Below are 18,635 nucleotides of genomic sequence, written 5' to 3' on the forward strand. Positions count from 1 at the left end.
GGGGGGGAAGAGGAAGGGGTGGTAAGAGAAGCGTGGAAATGATACCCAAATGAATAGATTTGCATATTGTGTTTGGAGATGGTTCTTTTTGTTGGATGAGTGGGTGGATGGGTTTGCAAGACGGAGGGATCTTGCTCATCATGATCGCACAGATGCCCTTTTTTATTCTGTGTTTTTTTTCCACCAACCAACATGTTCCTGTACACTCTAGATTCGAACAAGTCACACCTTCTAAATCAATCCTCGGAAGATGATCTCAACTCTGAAACCCTCGACGCGGCATCAAGCTATGAGCGACAGAAACACAGTTATAAGTACATTGCCAGCCGAAAAAAAGAAGACACCTATCTAGATACCAATCCATCGGTATAATTGCTTACCTACGTACGCCGGGGCATAAAGACAACGTCACTGAGACATCCCTGCAGCGTAGTTCTTACACAAAACAAGCTATCGTATAGGCGTCAACTTTAACAAAGGCGGACAGGAGGGCTTTGAAGGTAGTGTATGCAAGACTTGGCTGTATGGGAGCATGATGGCCTAGTGAGACGATAGTGTGCGGGGATGCAAGAACGGGCAGCGGCATAGATGCGAAGAACTGTTTTTCTTTTTTCATGAACGAGAGATGACCGTTGGATTTAGGGGTGGAGATGTGTAGTTCGCATTGATGGCGCATCTCAACTTGGCGCGTTCAAACAGACATTGTCGGAAGAGACGCAGAACGGTGAAAAGAGAGCGTTGTTTGTTGCTCAGCAATGACAAAGCAGAGGGCTGTGTATGTCAGTCTAGATGTCTGCTGGGGTCATGGTAGTGCTGGGGAGTGTAGATCTTAGGTGGGCGTGTGGATGACCAGACCGGAGGATGTACTATTCGACCGGCTACTTCAGACAGAGTAGGTTCGGCTTGGCGGTTCGAAAAAGCGGAAGATGGGAGCGGCTGTGTTTTTCCTTCTCGAGGCTAGACTAGCAGCTTGACGATTGTCTTGGAGATGGGGGTCTGCGACACTTTGTACGACAGAAGTGTCACTGGTCTGTGGTGTTGCTCTGGCCAATGGTTGGGAGGCCGTGACATGGGCGTACAATGATCATGTTGCTGCTGGAAAGCGTACCTCGTATACTTTTGTGACGTACATATATCGGTACTTGAGCGTGGGATACTTAAGTTTAGACTGTGGAGCAGAAAGCAAAAAAGAGAGATCGCCGCAACAAACAGTGGCATGGGAGCGGGCCGTCGGCTAGTGTGAAGTCGGAGCGCACGGGTCACGGGGTTAGCGCAACCTTGTGGCTGTGTGTGGTTGCTGGTTGTTGCAGGGACCGGGTTGGTTGGGTGGATGGATGGCTATGATAAGGCATTATGTGTGCGATGGGGACTACATGGATAATGACAAGGGAGGAAGGGAGAGGGCGAATAGAGAAGATGAAGGTTCGGCAGTTGCATGAAAAGCCGTATCCAAGTACCAGGCAGGTACTGTATCTGGACGAGGGGTGGTAGCCGCGGGCAGTGAGTGCGGGGAGCGCTTTGAAGCTAAGCAGCAATGGCTCGACAGTAGATGCTCCGGCAGTGAGGGAGCGATGCTAGCCAGGCAGTTTTGGATTGCGGTTGCGCCGACCAAAAGGCGGCTGACGGTCGTTAGCTAGCGCCCTGTCGGGTAGAGCGGAGACGCAGATTACTGCAGGACAACGCACCACGGACAGCAGTGCATGTCTGCAGGGACGCGTGCGTGCAAGAGTCGTCGGTCAGGGCCCTGGGGCAGCAAGGCGAGCGAGCGAAATGAGGCATACCGGCGTAGATATAGGCAGAGCCGCCCGTGAGTATGTTCTTATAGGCAGATGAAGCAAAGGGCAGGCTATTTGTGGGTGTGGCTAGAGGGAGGATGAGACCGAAAAGCAGATTCGGGATAATTTTAGGCCAGGAACCTCATTTCCCGGTCCAGGGGCGGGCCAATCAGCGGCGAGCACGCGCGCTCAGTCCAGGCCGTGACCGTCGCAGGTCGCGCGTGTCGCAGCTTCCCCCAGTCGGTCGTGCCTTCCTTCTTCTCCCACGACTACGTGTGCGGCCCTCGCAGCTTCCCTACCCACTACGCTCATTTTTGCATGTTGCGAGCCCGGCCGCCCTGTCCCTTCTGCTAGGCCGCTCCACCGTCAATATACGTCGCGCCGTCGCTGTTTCCCCCCCATCCCCGATCCCTCTGCTCTGCTCTGCTCTGCCTTCACCGCCGTCTATTCCCCCCCCCCAGGCACTGTCGCCAAACAACCACTAAACCTCCCGCTCAAGCAATCCACGGCCCCCAACCTCCATGCCGCGCATGGCCTAGTCACCTGCGCGTCTCCACGTCGATACTTTTGTTCTGCTCCGGTCCCGCTTCTGCAGCCTTGACTCCCTCGGCACAGACAGCCAGCCTTCACGCCTACGCCCACTGTTCCTTCTCAGCATGAACCCATGCCTGCCCTGCCATGATGCGAGCCATCCACCTGCTGCACGCCGCCAAAAGCAACTACGCATAGCCTCAAAAGCCCCCGCTGCCGCCCTCCTCGCTGTCCTTGCCGCCTCGCTCCCCTCGACAATGGCTCAAAGCTGCGTCTCGCTCGCAGGCTCAACTACCTGCCCGGCTTTTGCCTCGGCCTCGATCAACACCAACCTGACCGGCAACTTGTACGTTCAACAATTGTCCACACTGGCCCACCAGAAGCAATGCTAATGCCAAGCAGTCCCTTCCTTAAGTTTGTGTCAAACACCCAGTCCTTTGACGAAGGCCTGAGAAACTACATAGCGACCGGTTACGCCCAGCGACAGTCAGTTTAGCCCTACCATGAATGGCTTTTACTGCGCAACATGACTAACACCTATTGCCAGATACGAGGACATTCTCGGCTGTTCAAGAGTCAATCTTACTAGCACTACCAATCTGTATGCTCGCTTTACAACAACAGTCTTGTGCAATGCCATTGTCCAGTCTTCAAGGCAATCTTGTGGCCTCAGTGACCAAGCCGCGACACCGCTATGTGCTGACGCTTGCGTATGTAGATTGAACTGCCCAGCTGCACCGCCATACTGACTATCTTTAGGCCGACTTTGCCATTAGCGAACAGGTGATAATATCAAGTCCGGACCTCTGTGGCACCCCTGGCAACAACGCAGTGCCCCAGATCCGCTCAGACTTTGCCCGTTGCTCCAATCCTGCAGACGCCCTTAGCACCAGTTGCATTGAAGCCGTGAAGAACGAGCCCGCAGAATGTGGTTTCCAAAACAACCTTGAAGGACTGTGCCTGTTTTGCGCTGGAAGCACCGCCAACTCGACCGATACCTGCTGTGTCAATGCCAATGTTGAATCCCGCTGCCAAAATGTTAATCTCCCTACCACCATTTCCATGCCTCCTGTCTTCCCAACTAGCACCTCGTCTGCTTCACCAACCTCCACAGCCGGTGGAGCATCCGGTGGACAGAACTCGAAACAGGGACTCTCGGGAGGTGCTATTGCTGGCATCGTTATTGGATCTCTTATTGGTGCCGCCCTGGTAATTGCCGCTGTCATCTTCTGTTGCATGCAGAGGCGCAGACAAAAGTATAGCCAGGCCGGTAGCGTTTTCAACACTCCCTCGCCATCGCGACACCACTCTTCCAAGGGCAATCCCGTGCCTCCCATGGCCTTTGGCGGTGACGCCAATCACTCTGCGACCATTCTCCCAGGCGCTCGTGTCCAACGCATGTCGGCCTTGGAGGATGCCACATCGTCAGTCAACAATAGCGATAGGGGCGGTCGTCTGACTGCGTACGGTGGCTCTCAACTCGGCGCTTACGATTCCCCAGAATCAATACGCGGTGCTCTAGCTGCAGGACTCCCAAAGCGCCAGGGTTCCTTGTCAAGTCACTCGGCTCTCGGCATGCACTCCTCGCCCCTTTCTGGCTCTGATCAGAGCCGCAGCTTGTCTAGCCCCGATGGTCTTACCTCCCAGTCCGAACAGCTCCAATTCTTCAAGGACTACTACTCTCAAGATGACATCCACCCCAACGATACTGTTGCCACTCTTTGGGCCTACCAGCCTCGCGCTGGTGACGAATTTGAGCTTGAAAGAGGTGACATGCTCAAGGTTGTTGGTATCTGGGATGACGGTTGGGCTACTGGCGTCAGGATATCTGAAACGGCCGAGCAATGGGAGGCACGAAAAGCCGAGCAACGCGACTCGGGCGTTAGTAGCGCAAGTGGAAGAATGCCATTGGAAGACAGCGAGATCAAGGCCTTCCCCTTGGTCTGCGTCTGTTTGCCGCAGCACTGGCGAAAGACCATCGAGGGCGATAGCGCAATCATTGGAGGGCACCGGAGTCGAGGTGACCGAGGGCCTCCAAGCCCTTAGTGATGCTGTCTGTATCTGGTCTGCTAATATTTCCTAGCTTCGTCTACTCCGTGGCAGTCCCCGCCCTACGCGCGAATCTGTAAGGGTGAGAGCCGTGTCGTATCTGCGCCTCTACCTTCTGTGAAGCGACCGCCACTCGCAGGGACGCCGGATGTTCACTCCCCAGGCTCTAGCACGCTCATTGACCTTGTCCACAAACCGTAATGCCGCCACGATAATGTCTGTTCACGCGCTGTTTCTGTTCCACATTTCAACACATGACCCCGTGGTCATCGGCACTCCTCACCCCGTCTCAGGGTCCCCCTCTTTGTTGCTTGCTTTTGGTGTCTTCGGAGCCTTTAGATCTACCAAGCTCCGCCACCCCTGCCACGGCCATATCCTCATCTTTTCTTCTTCTTTTCTTTTCTCTGATGATTCTCGCTAAGAGATGGAAGGAACCGCCTGTGCGTCTAGTGTCTAATTCGCTCTTTACTACGCAAAGCATCGTCCATTCTCGTAAATCACGCCACCCCAGCGCTTGCGGCCACCTCTCTCTCTCTTGGTCGGTTTTACGTTTCGCCTCTGCCGTTCTATACCCAATCGCATGATATCCATCCATGCATGCGATGAAAACCCTTATTTTTATTTCTGTTTCCACTCTTCTTCTTCACCTTCTTGGATGAGGAGGAGAGAGCTTTACCCGTTTGCGGAGAGAGGAGTGTAGAGTAATTCAAAGTGTTGGAAACTCAAAGTAATTTGTACATATGGCCTTTATTTTGGCCCTTTCTAGCGCTACTCTAAGTATCGGAAGGGGGGAAGGGAAAGGGTGTTTATAATGTGTGTGTGTGTGTTTTTTTTGATTCTGATATACATATATATCTATATCTGTGTTATCCCCCCACACCCCCCTCCCCGCTTGTATGGGATACACTTTTTTTTCGGTGAAGACTTTTTGGGGGAAAGGTTCTTCTGTTTATATGGTTGAAGAGCGACTGGTGGTTCGTTGTTGTAAGCTGTTGGTGTTTTTGTTTTGATGTGAGCGAAGAAAAAGGAGTGAAGAGGCCAAAGGGGTGGGGGCTGGGATAGAAAGTATGCGTGTTGTGCAGATATTTGTCGGGTTGCTGCATTGCGGTCTGTCTTTGTTTTTGGGAATTAGTCGAGGCGCGGGCTGGGGGTCTATAGAAACTTTGGAAAACTTGGGAGACCTTGTTATCTTCGTTTTCGCTCTCTCTTTCCTTGATTTCCTCATTTTCCCAATCAGGCTTTTTCACACACACACACACACACACACACACACACACACACACACACACACACACACNAATCAGGCTTTTTCACACACACACACACACACACACACACACACACACACACACACACACACACACTCTCTCTCTCTCTCTCTCTCTCTCTCTTTTTCTTTTCTTTTTCTTTTTTTTCTCGCAAAGTACGAATATACCCATGGGCATGGAGCATAAGGCAGAAGAATGTCTCAAATTCCCTTTTTATTCATTTATTCATCTACTCACGTGTACGTGTTCGTCATTGACGTGTTGTCGTTAGTTGTTCTTGTCTGTATCTCTCTCTCTCTCATCACCATTGACCCATCCTCGCGGATCCCAAATATCTCTATCGTCTGTATGCACCACAGCTTCGCCTTGCTGCTCACCAACTGGCGCATACAATGCTCCTGATCCCCCATCAACACCCGATTCATCCATTCAAACGGGGATATATCCTACTCATATCCTATATACAATAAATCTTTTACCACCTACCTAACAGTCCTGCCACCCTTTCTCCTTCCCGCCCGGCCTAGCCCACCATCCTCGTTCCTCTTATGCCAGTCGTCAATCTCGCGGCGCACGCTCTCGCGATATAATTTATACTTGTCGCTTGTCTCGATGAGCAGCTGCGGACAGTGACCCGAGCGGCGGAGATGGCGCTTCAGGTTCTCCCAGCGACAGTCGGGTTTGAAGGTGCAGTTTTCCTGTGGACAGCGGTAAGGGCGAAGTGTCTGGGTGAAAAATTAGTATTTCTGTTACTTTTTTTAGACTCGTGAGGAAAACATGTGTGATGCACTTCCACACAAGGTATTGTCAGATAAAGTCAACTCACCTGATGCGTTCGCTCGTGTTTACTCAGATTGCTCGAGTCGGCGCAAGTAAACTCGCAGAAGCGACACTTGTGCGGCTTCTTGCCCTCGTGTAGAGCACTTATGTGTGTTTGCAATTGTGTATGTGTGGTTGTCGTGTATCCGCAGCGATCACACACATAGGGTCGTTCGCCGGTGTGTGTTCTCTCGTGGTTATCCTTGGCTTGGTTCGTGGCAAACGTCTTGTCACAACCATCATAGCTGCAGGCGTATGGGCGGTAACCAGCATGGCCAAGGAGGTGACGAGAAAGCTTGGAACGCTGCTTGAAGTCTTTGGTAGAAGCATCGCAGCCTTCCCATTGGCAGAAGCAGTGCGCGCAGTTGTCCACGTGCATGGTCTTGATGTGCTTGTGGAGTGCTTCTGGTGTGTCAAAGAGCGCCAGACAGAGCATTCCAGGGCCATGTTGCCTAAGCGACTGTTAGTATAAGTCGTGCTGTTGCAGAAGATGTCAAAGGGGTCCAGAGACTACGCGGCTGACATTGTGCAAAACCTGCAAACCACTCACCATTTACAAACACATGTCTGCCCATCTCCAGTAGCAGTTGTAGCAGCGCCAAGTACTGTACTTGAACCTGAAGAAATCGTAGTGTCTGGACGTAAGATATCGTTCTGAACAGCAGAAGCAAGAAAATCAAGCTTGTTCATAGTGCCAAACGAGCCTGCTGGTTGATAGACGTTTGGGAACGCGGAATCCGTCAGCATCCAAGAGTGGTCATTGAAGCCCATGATAGGGTCTCCAAGGCTGAAAGGGTTGGTGGTATGTATTGAGCTTCGGTCGACTGAGATGGGGCTAGTGGGCAGACTAGGATTGAACCCAAAATTCATAAAGTTGGTGGCTAGCCCGTTTCCCTGTGCGACTGATGCATCCCACAAATCCAACTGCAGTTGTGATGCAGATGGGGCGTCGCCACATGCTCGACGGGGGCCGTGGCAACACGAATTGTCAATGTGACAATGGTCCCCAGCAACATTGAGAAAACAGTGTGGTGAAAAGGCTGTCTTGCCAGGTGCTGATGATTGTTCGGTGGTGAAGGCACTTTCTAGCGAGGTGTAGTTGCTGTGTGATAGTGCTGGTGTCGGGGCGCTCGACGTTGTTGTCGTGACGTCGTCGGCAGGGTGGTAGTCATGAGTTTGAGAGAAGCAAGGATAAGTCTCAAAGGAAGCAAGGCTACCTTGGTGGCTGTGGAGCCCTTCCTGAAAGTGACACGGCGCATCGTCGTAACAGTATATTGTACCAACCGGGGTAGGAGCGGTGTGAGCGAAGTGACATTCGTTGTTTGGGTCACCCAATGGACAAGGTGCGGCGTTACACTTCTGACAGAAGCACGGTTGGTCTGGAGAGGCGACCTTGGTACAGTCTGGGTCCACGCAGTTGTCGGTACAATGCGCATTCTTCTGAGTGCATCGAGGGTCAAAGCAAGCGTCGTCTTGGGCGCAATCGTCGGCAGGACACGGTACTGAGCAATCTGAGTGAGAAGATGGTTCTAGATTGCACTCCTGGCAAAACTTCTCAAAAGAGTCGTCTGGGAAGGGGCAGTCTGGCTCGGTAGCCTGGTGTGACTCTGTGGTAGTAGGATGGTGGAATTCGCCAACCTTGTCAGCTGAAGCCTTGCGTTTTGTCGGGCGCACATCGATTGCTTCTGGGCAGTTTTCAGGGCACCTATTGCAACACAGCTGGGGGTCAAGAGGGTACTCTTCTGAGCTCAGACCCGCTGTTTGAATGGATTTTGGGTCGTCATCTCGCAATTCATTGGCGTCCCGCTTTGTGCCTGCAACGATGGGGGAGGGAAACATGGGCTCTGAAGCCCGGAGGTAATCGTCGTCGCCAAAGGCTGAGTCGCGATCGCAATCTACACAGGCGTTAGTCATTATGGGCGGCGGCTGGTTCCTTTGTTTGAAGGGCAGAGTCGCAGGCGTATTTGTCGACAATATGGAAGTGTTACAAGGTAGGCCATCTCGGTACTCAAGTTGGACACTCGAATTTGCATGGTTGCGAGGATGGACATGTGAAAGGGGATTTTTGGATGACGTACGTGAGCGTGACCCCTTCATTAGGCAAGCCTCTCTCGACTTGTCTCTTCACTTAGTGAAGTTTTGGAGACTTGAGACGGACGTATAGCGCTCGAGGGAGAGGGAATGCATGAGGACTAGCGCCTCGCGAGAATGCCGCCCGCCTATCACGTGTAGTTTTGAGCTTTAGTTGTATCTGTCGTCATTGGCCGCTCTTTGGAAAATCGAAATGTCGCATCCGCTCTGTGCCTGCGCTGTTGTGTACCACATGACCTTGCTCTTTCTGAATACAATGGATACCCTGGTCCTTGCTAGATTGATTGCACACTGTTTCGCAGCCGTATGTGTGTGTGCGTCGCCATTCACATATTAGCCTTGCCACGCCTTGTGCCGCGACCGCCATGTCTTCGTTGCAGCGGACTGGGCATTCCGGATTAGTGTGTGTACTACGACTTTAGTGTACCCACTCACCTGCAATGCGACAACGACCTGCGACTGATGGCTGCGATAGGCATTGCTTATTTGCGGCGGTGCCGGAATGTGCCAGTGTTGGAGGCAGATGGACAAAAGAAAGGTACCATGACATGACTGGCGACCCTGAAAGACAGTTGCATAGCCGGGAATCCGAGAAACGGGTACTTGGCGCCAATCCCACGCGTCTGCGTCGTCAATCCAACTCATCTCCCCCGAGCGCCCATTGAGGCTGACATGTCAGCAACAACCCTCCTTGGACCCTTTGCTCAGTAGCACAGCCACATCTGATCCACGACGACTCTCCCCAACAACCCTCCTCCTTCTAGCTGCCTTCTAGCTACCTTCTGCCTCCCACCACCTAAACCGCACTACCATATCAACATTACACATGGGCAACCTCTGCGGTAAACAGTCCAAAGACAACTTCGACGGCCCCGGGCGCACACTCGGCTCTGCGCCTGCGCCCACAACACGCGCATCCGTCCCCAACAATGCCGCCGCCCCAAAACCAAAAGTCGGAGGCCCACCGCGCACATTAGGCGACAGCAATAAGCAAGACGATCCAAAAGCCGCCGCCGCCGCTGCAGCCGAGGTACGTTACAACATATCCCATGCAAAGATACGCGCGTCCACTGTAGCGAATGCTGGCATTGTACTAGCAATGGGAAAGCCATGCTTGCCTACAAACACGGCCCTATACCCACCAAACAGCCAAACCCAAATGCTAACCCATGCACAGGCCCGCGCAAACAAATCCACCACCGGCGACCTCCAAAAGAAGCTCGACGCCCAGAAACGCCAAACAAACAACCAGACCCTCCAGCAAGCCGCAAACGAGAATCGTCTTGCGCGAGAAGCAGATCAAGCGACCGAGACGAGGAGTTACAATTAATGAGACTGCTTGTGTTTTGCATGTTTGGCTGAGAGTAGTCAGGCTTAAATGTTGCAAAGCTGGGGTGAAGGGGTAAATAATTCAGTAAAAAAAAGGGAAAGAGAGAGGGAGGGAGAATGGTGTATACAGATATGTTATCGTATGTATATAAACATTTGGGCATGGATGGGTGAGATGGAGAAGGAGGAGTGGCGGTGGTGGTGGCGGAGGGAATACCCCCATTTATCCTTTTGACGATTTCATGACTTTAATATTTATACCACTTATCTTTTTCGATTTCTGACTAATTAAGGGAAGTGAATAAGTGAGTGTGAATGGACATGGTTGTTATATTTCTGTTACAGGTTTGTTGGCATTTTATGATGCTAAGAGGACAGAGGTCAAGTGAAAAGGAATGTAACTCAGCACCCTCACTTGGGATGATTTGCCAGAAGGAATATACACCAGTTTGGCTCGTCCCCACACTCACCCATACTCACCACACCACCTTCACAACAATCAATCATGAGGGCCTATCTTTGTTATTGTATATTTCTTATTCCCATTGCAACTCACACACGTCATGTATCTCTACATCTATCTACTTGTCAAAACACACACACTCATGCCTTCCGTGCATAATCTAGAGAGGAGATGGTATAAATCCAAGGGTATTGTTACACAGCCCCACAGAGAAACACCATCATGTCTTTTACCGAAAAAGGAAACATCATGGCCATTATAAGAGAAATGAGAAATCCCCTTTGCCCGCCACAAATAGACATAAACCCAGTCCTGGGTAATATGAGAGAAATCCGGCCAGCCAACCAGGCCCTTTTCGATTTTCCAATCCCGTCCCGTCGTGACACACACATGCACAAGGACGCCAGAGAGAAAACAAAAAAACCTAACCGACCCAACCCAGCTTCCCACCACCCCATTGCTGAATCGCAGGGATATCGTTTGACGCATTCAAGAAAAAAAGACAACAAAAAACAAGCGACTCGAGAGAAAACATTGACAGGACCAAGAACCCAATGATTTAACGAAACGCCGTCGCTAAAAACTATAGAAGCGACATGCCAAAAAGTACGAGGTTATATAGTTAGCCCAGCCCCCAGTCGCCGGAGCGGAAAAAAAAAGAAGCCGCTCAACAGTAACGTAGGAGAAGGGGCTGAGCCGAAAAATTCTTTTTTAGTTGGTTCGGCCGTCCAAGTAAATCAGGTTAGAAAAGGGTGTAGATGATTAAAACGCCATAAACGGCGATATAATCAAGGAGAAGAAGTGAAAAACAGGTATGTAGCTGAGAGTCGAAATTAGGCAGCGACTTCAGATACGGGGGCGCGACCACCACCGACAAGCTCGAGGATCTTGCCGGCGACGGCAGCGGGGTAGCCGCGGGAGAGACCCTCGTTGACGACGGTCATGGCGGCTGAGCGGTCATCGACAGCCATGTAGGCGCGCGTCATGGCTTCGTAGGTGCTGGGCTCACGCTTGCTCTCTGGAACAGAGTTGTAAATGGCTTTCGCCTTCTCGATGTCGTGAGCAAGGGCCCAGCCGTGAATGAGGGAGTTGGCAATATAAGGAGTCATCTCGACACCGCGGGCGCGCATATCGAGGAGAACAGACTCGGTATCGGCAATCTGGTGGTTGGCAACCATGGCTTCAAACAGCGCCTGGTAGAGGCAGGCCTGGGGACGCGTGCGGCTGTCGCTAAGAACGGTGTCGAAGAGGTGGCGAGCACCTTCCATGTCGTGCATTACGCAGCCCTTAGCGTGGATCAATGACGAGTAGTGGACAGCCTCCGGAACGGCGCCAGCACTGCGAACTTGCTCAAGCACCTTCTCCGCAGCCTCCATATCAATTGGCTCAAGCGTAGCATAGGTGTCGATCAGTAGCTTGTAGGTGTGCGTAGTAGGCTCAATGCGCTTAGCACGCATGCGCTCGTAGTAGCTAAGAACCTTGCTGCGGTCGCGCTTGGTGGTCAGGAAGAACTGCATCATGCTATGATAGGGAGCAGGGCGAGGCTTGTAGTTGGGCATGCTCTCCATCTCCTCGAACAGCTCCTCAGCAAACTTCTCGTCACTGACACGGCACAGAGCGTTGACAATAGTACCGTAGGTAACAGAGGTAGGTCGGATACCGAGGTTGCGCATCTCGGAGAAGTAGAAGAGGCAGTCGTCAATACGGCGAGCCTTTCCAAGCTTGCCAATGAGGGCGTTGTAGAGGAAGGACGAAGGCTCAACACCCTCGGCCTTTGCGCGAAGGAAGATCTTGACAGCTTCAGTTGCTTCGTCAAAGGTCTTGGTAGACTCCTTGAGGGTAGTGATGTAAAGACCGAAGGTGTTGGCGGTAGGAGCAGCGCCCATCTCAAGCAGGTCCTGGTGGTACCTTCCAGCGAGATCACGCTGATTGCAAGTAAGGCAAGCAGCGACCATTGCGTCCAAAATAGTAACCCAACCGTATCGAACGATGCGATACTGCGGTAGAAGAGGAACATCTTGCTTGGCGAGGTTCAAGATGTCGTGAGCCAGATTCAAACGGTCTTCCTTTGCAGCCGCAGTGATGAGCTTGGCATAAGTAAAGAACCGGGGGTGGCGGCCAGCCCGGCGCATGTTCCTAAACTTCATCAAAGCTTCGTTGAGGTGGTTGGATGATCGTCCGTGAGTCTTCTCGAGCAGTTCAGTGATAGCAACTGATCCCTTATTATCAGTAGACGCGGCATATGGATCATACTGATCTTCGAAAGTAGGTGCTGCAGGAGTGGCAGGTGCTTGGACAGGGTAGGCGGTAAACTGTCCTGGAGAGTACACAGCGTCTGGTGCCGGGTGCTTGTAAGCATACCAACGGTGCTGGAGGTCACCCCTGTCGAGCTTGGCAAGGACCTGTTCAACAAGACTAGATGTTGTCTTGTTGACTGGCGTGCCAGTGGCAGTGATGACTTCGAGAAGATGGGCGAACCGTGCAGCGTGGGCAACATCAACTTCGGCCTCCTGAAGGAGGATGCCGGATTGGACCTGCATCAGGAGCGTGATGTCGTCGAAGTTGAGTTGAACAACGGCCTCAGGTCCCATTCCAGCAAGTAGGTGGTGAGCAACTGGGGTGACTAGGCCGCCGTTTTCAATCATCGTCCACATCAGTTCCATGCTAGCCCGCGGCTGAAGGAAGATGCCACGCTTCATCATGAACTGTCCCATAACCTCGATAGCTTCGTCAATGTGCTCTACGATCTCCATCTTGGCTTGAGTAGAGCCAGACTGAGAGTCCCGTATGCGAGCAAACATCTGACGACCCTGACGAAGACCACGTTCCGCATGTCCACTACCAATCAATGCTATGCTATGCATGGCGGTAGGTTCAATGAAGTCGGGCTTCGTCGGCGACAGCTCGAGCATCCTCCAAAAGACCTCGGCTGCTTCAATGTTTCCAGTGCGAATGTGCATGGCTCCCATGGCCATAGCCGGTCGAGAGAGGTCAACCTCGGCCGGCAGGTCATCGAAAGCCTGGGTAGCGACCTCGACAGCGTCGCGGTCAGCAGCCTTGATGCAAATAGCAGCCATGGCGATTTGGCGGGCTTGTGGGCTGAGATACTCGGTGGCATGTACGTAGGCTTCATCAAAGGAGCCATTCTTCAACCACTCCGGGAGGAAAGCCTTGAGGCCCACGATGTCACGAACCACAGTGACTTCTTCAGGTGCAGTAAGCCCGCTTTCGATCTTGGACACGAACTTTTGAGCGCCCTCTAGGCGATTGCAGACTGCGTACGCTTTGACAAGAGCAGCGTACACGTCATTGTCTTTCCTGCTGATTTCAATCTCGCCATTGTCGTTCGATATTGCGAGGGCCTTGTATTCATCGTAGCACTCGACCGCGCTCCTCAGGTCACCAGACTTGCCGAAAGCGTGGATCATTGGCACAAACATGTCAGCAGCGGGAGTTACGCCACGAGATTCCATGTGCGAATAGATTCGCACCATATCCTCTACCCGGTCGCTCTCCGCGCACGCAGTGACAAGCAGTCTGTAAGTCTTCTCCGAGAAAGTGCGGCTAGATTCACTGCTGACGGCAGTATCAAAGAGCCTCACGGCAATTGACAGTGATCCATCTTCGGCCAGAATAGCGTAGTCAGTCTCGTGCGATTGGAGCATAAACCTTCCCTCTTCTTCCATTCCGCCATATCGTAGTCGCCTGTCCTCGAAACTTTGTTTGAGAGAGACAACTTCCAAAGACCGGACGGAAAGGAGTTCGAGAAGAGTGGTGTAAGTGGTGGTATCGGGAACGACGCGTCGACGAAGCATGTCCGAATATACATCCAGGGCCTTGGGAACAACCTGGTGCTGTGCACGGGGAAGGTGTATCGCTGCAGATAGCAGGGCATTGTACGCGGTGACTGATGGCTTGACATCGGAACGGAGCATAGCCTCGAAAACGGCAGGAACTTCGGCATAATTGCGGTTGATGGCCAGCTTCTGGAGCTGTACGGTATACTCATCGTGGGCTTCAATTGGGCTGGTGGCGATAGTTGATTCTGAATGGCTGAAGGTTGGCGATCCTACGAGAGTGTCGTCGACTGTTACAGAAGATTGCGAACGAACCTCTTCGATGGCGGAGACTTCGTCAGCGGCCTGTACGGATTCATTGCCAGCCTTGTGCTTCGCCACCTCTTGTGCAATTGCCTCGTCCACCTGTGCCAGCGCAATCTTTTCCGCCTCTTCACTGCCGACAGCCTTCTTGAAATCTTCTACTTGGCTGGTACTGTATGCGCGATTGATGGAGCCACGAGCGGGAGCGGGAACTGGCTCTGCTGTTTCTTCAATAGCAACACTGCTTTCCTTGGCCTCGGCTACATTTTTGGCGCTTGCCGGGTCCCATTCGATGAGCTTGCGGAATTGAAACTGCGACCATTCTTTGTCGTCAGTTCTCTGGTGCTTCTGCCACGCAGTGTAGTATGCGGCTAGACCTGAGTCCTGGTGGTCGGGTTGTGCGACAGCGAGCGCCTTGAGAGCGCTCGTGGTAGACGAAGTGGATGCGAAGGCATGTTGGTTCTTGAGGCCTTTGCGGAAGCGGTCGTGTTGAAGGGAGGCGAGTGGATTGTTCTGGCTAACACCAGCAACTACTGATTGAGCATAACCGTGAGTGAAGCCTTTGGCAAGACTCTGGCGCGCGAGGTGGAAGCTCTTAAAGACCATTTAGGAATTGGAGTAGCCCTTCAGATGGGAAGGGTGAGACTGAGTGAGGATGGTCAGCACAAAAGGCCTGAGGTGAGAGCCTGAAGACGAAGGTGCTGCGGGGACTCGGAGATTGGCCGGCGCGTTTCACGACGGATTTTTTTCTTCTTGGTGTTTAGGCAGCAGAATTAGGGTTGCGGTGCGCAACTCGTGCGGATGGGGAGTCTGTGCCAACGGACGAAATTATCATGTACGTACTATTCTCGAGATCCCTACGCGACGGTGCAGGTTCATTTGACGATGACCGTCAAACAAACGCGCTTTTCGGGTGTAAGGAGGGCGTGGGGTGGTTGGGGAGAAGCGGGCAAATGTGAGCAAATGCTACTGTGGGCTTCGCACCGTGGCGGATGGTGGTCGGGAGACGTGATAGGGGAATAGGAGAGGGAAGAGGGAGTGGGAGAGGAAACGGCACGCTGTGGCCTGGAGGAAGATATTGTGAGCCACCAAGGCAACTTGGTTAGCGGGAATGCAGAAGGAAGCTTCGAGCGCACAGCTCGTAGTCGTCATGAAAAGTTATTAGGACCGATGGCATGGACGCTAACTTTGCCGAAAAATTATCGCACTAGGCGCAGTGCCGGGGGGCTGGTGTAGCGTGGGCAGTGTGTGGTGAGTGTGTACGGGGAGAGGTGGATGTTTCCGGGCCAATGGCAGCCACGCGCCTCATGCAGAATGTCGGCCCCGGGCAGTGTCTGGCACCGCCGCCGTCGAGGGCGGCCATGGACTCGTAGATGAGTCAGGCAGAACGACGAGAACAAGACGGACGGCTGCACCCCACAGCATGTGACGTGCAGCTGATTTGCCTTTTGCCTCTGTGCGCCCAGCCCGATCGCAGAGCCCGTGTGTAGGCCGCGGCAAATCGTATGGCCATTGCGCAACGTGGACTCTGCTCTACTTACCAAGCACAGTCAGTATAAGTATACTACTGCTACACCTAGTACGGATGTGGTAGACACACAGGCACGTGACGTGCTCCATCACCGGAGTCCGACCATGTTTGCATGTATGTAGTAGCACCGTCGGCCTCTAGCCGCATCCAGAGCGACTCTGCAAAACACTGTCCTCAGCGCTGCCTGCAAGAGAGTCGTGGCATCAGAGACCCACCGCACTTGCAGTCCCTTTACATCAGCCTGCCCACCCCGCAAGCTCACGAGCCCGCCGCAAGCAAGCCCTTCTCCTACGTGCCCGTTCGTACTAACAGCTTCGCGCCAATATCGTTGCTCCATCCGACCGTCTTACAAATCCGACTGTTCCATTGTGCCGCTGCCTGCCTGTCCTTCCAGCTGCTCCACTTTACGCCATGTCTTCCTCGGACGCGCCGTTGAGTCCGACTGCCGTTTCTTGTCCGGCCAAAGTCCTAGTCGCCGGTGGCTACCTTGTCCTCGACCGGGACTACACAGGCTTGGTATTCGGCCTGGACGCCAGAATCCACTCCCTTGTAGAGCCCGTCAAGACGAGGTCTGGCGTCACCATCAATGGCATTCTGGTCACCAGCCCCCAATTCCGCGAGGCCATCTGGGAGTATGGCTACAGGCTGCAGGACGGAGATGCCGGCATCGCCGTAACCCAACTCAGCATGTGAGTGTCTCATCTCTTCTGTCCTACTGGCCTCTGTTACCAATCTCCATGCTTCTGCGTCGATCAATAGTCGTCTTTACTTTTTCATGTTGCATCTCAAGCCTCTTCCCGTCCATCTGCTCAATCGGGTAATGCACTCGTTGCAACCACCCAATCACACGTTCCATCAGAAGCAATGCAGAAAGCAGTCATGAACACCCACAGGGTTTCCTTGCAGTAGTCCAAAGCCATGCTACCTCAACAACCTTGCTCTGGGCTTCAATCCGGATTCTGCATTTACCCCCGTCTTGCCCACTGTCACATGACTGATGCGGTGGTTGAGGGTCTACGGATACCCACTTCACTGCATGCATCTCCACCGTCTTCTATTCTGCACTCTAGAACTACATATGCAATTATGTTGGTGCTATCAAACACACATGACTAACACCTACCCAGCGGCCACGAACAATCTATTGCCCAATCCCGCAACCCCTTCATAGAAACCGCACTCACCTATGCACTAACCTACATCCACTCCCTCCGCCCCAACACCCTCCTCCAGCCCTCCAACATCCGCATCCTAGCCGACCAGGCCTACTACTCAAATCCAGGCTCCGCCCGCACTTCCGCAACCACCAACAAAGTCTCTCGCTTCCAAGACTTCAATGTCTCTCTCCGAGAAGCCCACAAGACCGGACTGGGCAGCAGTGCAGCCCTCGTCACGAGTTTCACAGCTGCAGTCCTAGACTTCTACCTCCCTAAGGACCTTTTCGATCTCACCACCGAAAAGGGCCAGATGATCCTGCACAACCTAGCTCAGGCAAGCCACTCGTATGCCCAGGGCAAAGTCGGCTCAGGCTTCGACATCGCAAGTGCGGTCTTCGGATCCTGTCTGTACAAGCGCTTCTCACCCTCGCTGCTCAGCAACCTCCCGCAACCCGGCACTACGGGCTTCACAACAAAGCTGCGCTCGCTCGTCGAGGGCTCCGCATGGGATACCGAAATCAAGAAGGCTGCCATCAAAATGCCCAAGGGCCTCCGCCTCGTCATGTGCGACGTCGACTGCGGAAGCGAGACACCCGGCATGGTCAAGAAGGTCCTCGCGTGGAGAGCAGAACAGCAGGAAGAAGCGAACAAGATCTGGAACGAGTTGCAGACCGGAAACGAAGCGTTGGCTGCAGAGCTTACTCGCCTGGCGACCGATGAGCAGGGCGAGGATTTCTCAAAGTACGATTCCCTCCGCCAAATCATTTCTCAGAACCGCGCTTTGATTCGTGCCATGGGCGAGAAGTCGGGCGTGCCCATTGAGCCGCCGCAGCAGACCCGTCTGCTGGATTACTGTTCCACCCTCGAGGGCGTCGTCGGTGGTGTTGTGCCCGGTGCTGGTGGTTTCGATGCCATTGTCCTGCTTGTTCAGGACAAAGATGAAGTGCTACAAAAACTCAAGTCATCTCTCGCACAGTACAATGATCCAGAGGCCACTGGCAAGGTGGGTGTCATTGGTGTAAGGGAAGAAATGGTAGGTGTCAAGACTGAAGACCTCAGTCTGTACAAGGAGTGGGAGTAGACACATCAAGGTCATATCTGCAACCATGTCAAGGCAAGATAGGAAGATAGAAACATAAAAGCCTTAGTGTTCCTGTTTAGGTGTTAGTATAGAATGTTAGTCGAAATAGCAAATTCTAAGCAATCTTGCAAACACAATTGCCATGTCCTTTAGCATCAAAGTAATTCGCCCTAAAGCAATAGACGCGACACTGCCTGCGACGGTTTTGTGATACAACATACGAATCCAATGGTAAAAAAGGCTCATGTAAAACGTAAAAGACTCCTTTCACAAATCATGAGGTATCATTTCCGTGCTTGTCTGAACTTTTTTATTCATAGATCTTGACATGGACGCCAACCCATTTCCGTTAAAGATCGCCCTGTCCGTCCACTCCCATTTGCTACGCCACCTTCCTCGCTCCTCTGGAGTATGGTACTACGAGTACACGGGTGAGTCGCT

The 18,635-nt window shown here is 52.8% G+C and overlaps 8 protein-coding genes across 8 annotated transcripts; 5 read left to right on the forward strand and 3 right to left on the reverse strand.

Moving 5' to 3' along the window:
• Positions 1–2,563: 2,563 nt before the first annotated feature.
• COCCADRAFT_40595 (uncharacterized protein) lies at positions 2,564–4,352 on the forward strand (the record flags this gene model as incomplete). Its single annotated transcript, XM_007718536.1, has 4 exons — positions 2,564–2,652; positions 2,709–2,792; positions 2,854–3,016; positions 3,066–4,352. 4 exons carry the CDS (start codon positions 2,564–2,566, stop codon positions 4,350–4,352), a joined length of 1,623 nt encoding a protein of 540 aa, XP_007716726.1.
• A 1,753-nt stretch (positions 4,353–6,105) lies between these two features.
• On the reverse strand, positions 6,106–8,356 carry COCCADRAFT_107797 (uncharacterized protein; the record flags this gene model as incomplete). Its single annotated transcript, XM_007718537.1, has 3 exons — positions 6,106–6,348; positions 6,450–6,894; positions 6,993–8,356. The coding sequence occupies 3 exons, from the start codon at positions 8,354–8,356 to the stop codon at positions 6,106–6,108; spliced, it is 2,052 nt and encodes a 683-aa protein (XP_007716727.1).
• Positions 8,357–9,359: 1,003 nt separating this feature from the next.
• Positions 9,360–9,863, forward strand: COCCADRAFT_40598 (uncharacterized protein; the record flags this gene model as incomplete). The annotated part of the gene is made up of 2 exons (XM_007718538.1): positions 9,360–9,563; positions 9,711–9,863. The coding sequence occupies 2 exons, from the start codon at positions 9,360–9,362 to the stop codon at positions 9,861–9,863; spliced, it is 357 nt and encodes a 118-aa protein (XP_007716728.1).
• A 684-nt stretch (positions 9,864–10,547) lies between these two features.
• Positions 10,548–10,883, forward strand: COCCADRAFT_29881 (uncharacterized protein; the record flags this gene model as incomplete). The annotated part of the gene is made up of 1 exon (XM_007718539.1): positions 10,548–10,883. One exon carries the CDS (start codon positions 10,548–10,550, stop codon positions 10,881–10,883), a length of 336 nt encoding a protein of 111 aa, XP_007716729.1.
• Positions 10,884–11,158: 275 nt separating this feature from the next.
• COCCADRAFT_8754 (uncharacterized protein) lies at positions 11,159–15,031 on the reverse strand (the record flags this gene model as incomplete). Its single annotated transcript, XM_007718533.1, has 1 exon — positions 11,159–15,031. One exon carries the CDS (start codon positions 15,029–15,031, stop codon positions 11,159–11,161), a length of 3,873 nt encoding a protein of 1,290 aa, XP_007716723.1.
• A 269-nt stretch (positions 15,032–15,300) lies between these two features.
• COCCADRAFT_107778 (uncharacterized protein) lies at positions 15,301–15,465 on the reverse strand (the record flags this gene model as incomplete). The annotated part of the gene is made up of 1 exon (XM_007718540.1): positions 15,301–15,465. A coding segment is annotated over one exon (165 nt), but the record flags the coding sequence as incomplete, so codon positions are not given.
• A 4-nt stretch (positions 15,466–15,469) lies between these two features.
• COCCADRAFT_107776 (uncharacterized protein) lies at positions 15,470–15,661 on the forward strand (the record flags this gene model as incomplete). Its single annotated transcript, XM_007718541.1, has 1 exon — positions 15,470–15,661. A coding segment is annotated over one exon (192 nt), but the record flags the coding sequence as incomplete, so codon positions are not given.
• Positions 15,662–16,367: 706 nt separating this feature from the next.
• On the forward strand, positions 16,368–18,194 carry COCCADRAFT_107784 (uncharacterized protein; the record flags this gene model as incomplete). The annotated part of the gene is made up of 2 exons (XM_007718542.1): positions 16,368–16,645; positions 17,084–18,194. The coding sequence occupies 2 exons, from the start codon at positions 16,368–16,370 to the stop codon at positions 18,192–18,194; spliced, it is 1,389 nt and encodes a 462-aa protein (XP_007716732.1).
• Between the last annotated feature and the right edge of the window lie 441 nt (positions 18,195–18,635).

This window comes from Bipolaris zeicola (assembly GCF_000523435.1).
Source record: "Bipolaris zeicola 26-R-13 unplaced genomic scaffold scaffold_239, whole genome shotgun sequence".
Taxonomy (NCBI): Eukaryota; Fungi; Ascomycota; class Dothideomycetes; order Pleosporales; family Pleosporaceae; genus Bipolaris; species Bipolaris zeicola.